The sequence below is a fragment of the Triticum aestivum genome, chromosome 6D, assembly GCF_018294505.1.
Source record: "Triticum aestivum cultivar Chinese Spring chromosome 6D, IWGSC CS RefSeq v2.1, whole genome shotgun sequence".
NCBI classification, from domain to species: domain Eukaryota; kingdom Viridiplantae; phylum Streptophyta; class Magnoliopsida; order Poales; family Poaceae; genus Triticum; species Triticum aestivum.
In genome coordinates, this window is record NC_057811.1 from 156895765 (window position 1) to 156902220 (window position 6456).

The 6456-nt window shown below is 51.6% G+C and overlaps 1 protein-coding gene across 1 annotated transcript; it reads left to right on the forward strand.

Moving 5' to 3' along the window:
• The first annotated feature begins 6 nt into the window (after window positions 1-6).
• Window positions 7-6052, forward strand: LOC123144271 (glucomannan 4-beta-mannosyltransferase 1). Its single transcript, XM_044563355.1, has 9 exons — window positions 7-434; window positions 573-671; window positions 2394-2646; window positions 4182-4292; window positions 4392-4528; window positions 4706-4819; window positions 4918-5117; window positions 5250-5447; window positions 5536-6052. The coding sequence occupies exons 1-9, from the start codon at window positions 153-155 to the stop codon at window positions 5696-5698; spliced, it is 1557 nt and encodes a 518-aa protein (XP_044419290.1). The 5' UTR covers window positions 7-152; the 3' UTR covers window positions 5699-6052.
• The last annotated feature ends 404 nt before the right edge of the window (window positions 6053-6456 follow it).

A 6456-nucleotide genomic window follows, 5' to 3' on the forward strand; every position in this document is an offset into this window, starting at 1 on the left:
CTCGCTCCACACTGGCCAGCCCGCAGCCCCTGGCAGGCTAGCTTGCTCTAGCTAAGCTAGCAGGGCCGCGCGCGTGGCATTGCCTCGTCCCGGCCGCCGGCGAGGGGATCCAGCTTGGCTAAGGGCAAGGCGGGCGGGCGAGCGAGCGAGCGATGGACGCGGCGGTGGGGCTGCCGGATGCGTGGTCGCAGGTGCGGGCGCCGGTGATCGTGCCGCTGCTGAAGCTGGCGGTGGCGGTGTGCCTGCTGATGTCGGTGCTGCTCTTCCTGGAGCGGCTCTACATGGCGGTGGTCATCGTCGGGGTGAAGCTCCTCGGCCGCCGGCCGGAGCGCCGGTACAAATGCGACCCCATCTGCGAGGACGACGACCCCGAGCTCGGCAGCGCCGCCTTCCCCGTCGTGCTCGTCCAGATCCCCATGTTCAACGAGCGGGAGGTACTACATTTTCCTTCCGCCCCATCGCCATTGCCGCCACAAGCTCGCCTCAAGCTCCAGCTCCAGCCCCCTCTTCGTTCCTCTCACCCATTGGTTCTTGCAGCATTTAACATTTTTTCTGCATGATAATACGTGCAGGTGTATCAGCTGTCGATCGGCGCGGTGTGCGGGCTGTCGTGGCCGTCGGATCGGCTGGTGGTGCAGGTGCTGGACGACTCCACGGACCCCCTCATCAAGGTGAGGAAGATCTTATCTCCGGCCGCTCTCGGGTCGAACAGTACAAGTAGTGGTGCCAGTGGTAGTACCGGCCTGGTAATTATGGAGGCTCATGTTCACCTGTCGGTGACTACGCCCCCATCCCCCACCCCCAAACTATCCATGGTCCGTCCACCCGAACCTCGAAGCTCCCGGGATTCCCTCTCACTCCACCGTCCCCTTTTCCATTTTTCCCAAAGGGAAAAGCCGTGACACCCGGGGCGCTCGCTGCAGTGCCAGGCTCCGGCCGGCCTTGTCCTTCAGACACGTCGCCTGAGCCACATCATATGGTACTGCCTCGCGGTCGCCGTCACGGCACAGGGCTTCTCCCTGTTTATAATTAAGAGCAAGGAGCCACTCCCCAGCTCCCAGCGAGATTTGACGGTTTGGCTATCGGCTATTAGTTACCAGTAATAACTCTCAGCTTCACCTAGCAAATCTAACCATGTGCGGCGCACGCTGTGTAACAAACAATTCTGAAATGTCATTTTTTTTAACATTTGTGCCTAGTCAATTTAGACGCGTGTTCAGGAGTGGTGGTAGTAGCTGACACGCTTGCGCCTGTCGGTGGCCAAAGCGACGGTGTGTCTCGTGTGTGCGGTTACGCGGCTGTCTCGCCGTTTCCGTGATCGGAAAACAGGGCGGCGAAGATCAAAACCGTTTTCCATTTTTATCTAGCCTCCAAAATGCAGTGCCGGTCTCGGCAATCGAGGAAGAAGAGCCGAAAAAAATCTGGGCATCTTTCGCGCGCGAAGGAACGACTCCCGATGATTTTGGCGGGGCGGGGCTATGCTGTAGCAAGAGGGCGCGCGCGGTCCTGTGTCGTTAATTGGAGATTGGGTGCGCATTAAATGCCCCCAACGGTTTGACCCACGGGCCACAAGAGGCGATTACCCTATCTTTACGCGCCGGATCAACAAGAGCTGGCACTTGTCAGAGCATTTTCTTTCTTTTATTTTACGGCCTTCCTTCCTTGAGGTAAAATAAAATAAAATAAAATAAACGGGAGCAAAGCAAGGCAAACCCCCTGGCATGGCTCGCGGTTATTCCCCTGGAAATACGTGCTGGGCACGTGAACGGGCACGCCGTTAAATGTGTAATCAAGTCGCCACCGTAGTTGTACGTGATCCTCGCGATCGGCAGACAAGATTCCAGTTATTAAGCTTGGGGTACGTAGGCCGTGTCAAGGTATGCTTGGCTGGTACGGAGCTCCGTCGTCGGTTCTCATTACTCATTAGTTTGTTTAGGCCATGGTCAGCCCTTGCTTGGCCCAGCCTAGGACGTTGATTGTAATCCACGTTTGGTTCTACTACTACTACGCCACTAGCAGTTCCCGGCTTGGTCCTGGTTTACCAGGGGTCCACGATGTGTAAACCATGTGTTTAGTACAATGTAGTAATGGCATCTTCCCCTAAAAAAAAATGTAGTAATGGCATCTAGAGATGGCATTACATGGTTTGCAGCTTAGTGGTTTCCAAGCTTAGGAAAATGACAACAGTATTATTATCTTAATACTATTGATTATGGTACTTGTCCCTCCAAAAGGAGGAAACCATGATTGGAGGACAATACCTCCATGAGAGCTGTGGACATCTTAATTTACGCCCCAATAATTGCCTACTCGTCATGAATATGAAATGTGATACTCTGTGTGTGCTTGTCAATCAACGGCGGCTAATCATCATGTGTGCTTCGTCCGTGTAGGAAATGGTTCGGATGGAGTGCGAGCGGTGGGCGCACAAGGGGATCAACATCACGTACCAGATCCGGGAGGACCGCAAGGGGTACAAGGCCGGCGCGCTCAAGGCCGGGATGAAGCACGGGTACGTGCGCGAGTGCGAGTACATGGTCATCTTCGACGCCGACTTCCAGCCGGACCCCGACTTCCTGCACCGCACCATCCCCTACCTCCACCACAACCCGGAGATCGCCCTCGTCCAGGCGCGATGGCGCTTTGGTAAGTTTTCACCCCAAAAAAAATCATTACTTCCAGTTCATCAAAGTTTGTGAGTTCAATTTCAATGGCGTGCCTTAGGGGGGACAAAAGTAGAAAATTTTGGCATCTTGTATGCATGTATGTAGGCTAGAATAATCAAAGAGAAAGGAAGGAAGAAAGAAAAAGACAGAGGCCACCGTGCTTCAAAGGTTTCACCGCGATTCAGTCTAGGAATCAGGATCGCTCGCCAGTTTCCCTGTTTGGAAGCAAGCCTAGGATGCGTCCAAGCCCAACTAACTCTTCTCCCAACCGTGCTGTCTCGCCCGAAGGCCACTGGGATGTATCTGGACACCTGAAGGAAGGTTAAAGTTTCCTCTTAACGCTAAAAAATAATAATGCCTGGAGGGCGTTATGCCTCATGGGGGATCAGCTAGCGTGATGGTGCTGCCAGTACGCTCTGCTAGATCTGGTGGGTGGGTTGCGTACCGTGGCGCAATGGTACGGTTGGGAGGGATGGCAAGTTAAGTCCTGGAGGGACGGCACGTCCTCGTGCCCGCCACTGTTGCGTGCGGCGCGCCTCGTTCCCTTCCCTTCCCTGGGGCGGCCGGCTGTCGGTCGGCAGGAGTCCGGCTCCTCGCCGATCCGATCGCGCAACGCGCACGATCTAAACGAGGGAGACCCCCTCGGTCGTCGACTCGTCGTCGGTGGCGCCGTCGGTGATCCGAATAGTGCTGCGTGGCGTCCGCTCATTAGGCTCTCCGCGCTTTTCCCGGTTAGCAGCGTGGGCCACCGGACAGATCTTCGGGCGTCCACGTGGTGCGGCCCGCCTCTACATGACCCGCGGGCCCGGGCGTGGGCCACGTCGGCCATGGCTTCTTGTCACTACCGCATCCAGTTGTGGTGCAGGCAGGCTTGCCTTGTCCTGGCGCCCGAGATTTGTCCTTGCAGACAGCAATAGAAATTGCCACGGAAGAGATAAGCATATTGGTATACTACTAGCTCATAACTCGTCAGTAAGTGCGGCATCTGAGATTCTCGGTGTTTAGATCATCATTGCATGATGCCACCAGGTCGCGTCCTAGATTCACCTTTGGCGTCGTGGGGCGCGGCCAGACAGATTAGCGCGGGGTGGCGCCGGCTTGAATCGTGCCGTGATCCCGTGATGTGTCTGCAAAGACTGCATGGTCCGCCCTATAAAGCTCCAAGATTTACGAGTGCTCCCGATGGCTAACCTCCAAGATTTACTTTTTATTCGACCGTGTCAGTGCAGTGCGCCCACATCCTCTGCTCGGTCCAACTGTACTGTACGCGTGAAGTAACCGAACAAAACCAACCTGTTATATTCCCCACACAAAACGGAACCAAGCATGCTCAATGTGTTTGATGCTGCTAACAGTAAAAAGAAGCGAGCAACTGTGTCACTATGTAGTACTGTGAAAAGTCAAGGGTAATAGTGAAAAGTTGGCCTGGTGGTAACTTTTGAGCTGTACATTTTTTTCACTGGTGACAATCATGCTGGGGATGCTGATGAGTGTGCTGTTGTTGTTGGTGCTCAGTGAACGCGGATGAATGCCTGATGACGAGGATGCAGGAGATGTCCTTGGATTACCACTTCAAAGTGGAGCAGGAAGTGAGCTCCTCCGTCTGCGCCTTCTTCGGCTTCAACGGTGAGATTCAGTCTGGTCTTCCCTTCCGATGCTGTTATTCGACATTGGTGATTTATCCATGGCATCTGTCTAACAAATCTCAATGATTTCTTCTACCAGGAACCGCCGGTGTGTGGCGCATTTCTGCAGTGAATGAAGCAGGGGGCTGGAAGGACCGGACCACCGTGGAGGACATGGATCTGGCTATCCGGGCCAGCCTCAAGGGGTGGAAGTTTGTCTACCTCGGCGATGTTCAGGTACATTGATCAATCATATACACCATCACATTCAGATGATAGACAGCGCACATCCTTTGGCTTTTCTCTTTCATTACTACGTTCCTACCATTCAAAATAGTAATAATTTGAGACAACAGTAAAAGGAATTTGACCGTGAAAAATTGGAGTTAACGAAAATTCTGCAATGTTTCTCAGGTTAAGAGTGAACTCCCCAGCACTTTCAAAGCTTTCCGGTTTCAGCAGCACAGATGGTCATGTGGTCCAGCAAACCTGTTCAGGAAGATGCTGGTGGAGATTGTGACAAATAAGGTCTGCCCCAGCACCCATGAAGTCCAATTCTGTTTTAAGACAACACCTTAACTATGTTGCTAACTCAGATGCTATTGATCTTGTGTGTGTGTGTGCAGAAAGTGACAATCTGGAAGAAGTTTCATGTCATCTACAACTTCTTCTTGGTGCGCAAGATCGTTGCCCACATTGTGACATTCACCTTCTACTGCATCATCATCCCGACAACCATCTTTGTCCCCGAGGTTCATATACCGAAGTGGGGTTGCGTTTACATTCCAACAATCATCACTCTTCTCAACTCTGTTGGAACTCCCAGGTAATTATATTATAGCCAGTAAAGAGCTCACATTCACATAAAAGTATAATAAGCAAGTAATGATCGTTCAATTATGAGTAGTATTTGATCAAACTGTGTGTTTACCTGACGAAAATGCACCAATTTTGGCAGGTCTTTTCACTTGCTTTTCTTCTGGATCCTCTTCGAAAACGTCATGTCTCTGCATAGAACCAAGGCCACATTGATTGGCTTGTTAGAGGCAGGCAGGGCGAACGAATGGGTCGTCACAGAGAAGCTCGGCAGCGCCATGAAGATGAAATCTGCTAACAAAGCGTCGGCCAGGAAGTCATTCATGAGGATGTGGGAGAGGTACTCAACAAATAAGACAACTGCACACATTTTGCCACCTTTTCCCCCTCGGCTTTCGGTAACTAACTTTCAGAGATGAAAATTTCAGGCTAAACGTTCCAGAGCTCGGCGTGGGAGCCTTCCTCTTCTCATGTGGATGGTACGATGTTGCGTTCGGGAAGGACAATTTCTTCATATACCTTTTCTTCCAGTCGATGGCTTTCTTCGTCGTCGGGGTTGGCTACGTCGGCACAATCGTCCCTCAGTCATAACTGAAAGAACGTCGGGATCATCTCGCTCAGCTGTTCACAGTTCCCTGAGAAATCAGCAAAAGTTAGTTGGCCGTGCATAGCCAGTTCAAAAGTAAAGATCACGCAGTTTTCTCTCGGTTTCTCTCTGTTTTCCTTCCTCCTTGGAGACTGATAGTATTGCAGCATTCCCTTGAATGTGCTATTGTAAAAGAAAGCGAGGTGCAGTGTAAGGTCACTGCAGGTGTATTTGTGGTGTTCTCTTTTTGCTTGTAGCAAGTACGTGCCCGTGGTTATGGGAAGCAGGATGTCTGCTTCCAAGTCGAATGTAATACTAATAGTATAAGAAAGGAAAAAGGTTCAGGAATGTGCGAGCAAGATCAGACTGTCCAGATTTTCCGTGTGCTGCTTTCAAAATTTTACGTGTGCAGTGTGCTTGATGAAAACATTGTTCCCCAGGTAGTGTCAGTCGACACCTGTTGAAGAAGAAGAGAAGACACGCCACTGCTCCAGGAAAAAAAACCCCATCAAACCAACCAAACAAACTGGTATTCAGAATAACTTTAAACATCTATCCTAAGTAGCGTAGGTCTTCATCCTCGTGGATTTCGATTTGCCTCCCTTTTCTGCAAAATCCACTAAAAATGAATCTAATAATCAATCGGTTTGTCAGATTGTTTGCCCCTACAAGTTTTGCTTGAGGTCAGGAAACCTAACAGCCACCGCCTCCTCCCTTCCCAACTGCAGCCGCATCCTACCTCTCCGTCCTCTCTCCCCTCGCT

Coding starts and splice junctions, on each gene's coding strand:
- LOC123144271 (XM_044563355.1), top strand. CDS start 153: ATGGACGCGGCGGTGGGGCTGCCGGATGCGTGGTCGCAGGTGCGGGCG. Junction 4,820..4,917: donor TGGAGATTGTGACAAATAAG/GTCTGCCCCAGC, acceptor GTGTGTGTGCAG/AAAGTGACAATCTGGAAGAA. Junction 5,118..5,249: donor AACTCTGTTGGAACTCCCAG/GTAATTATATTA, acceptor CAATTTTGGCAG/GTCTTTTCACTTGCTTTTCT.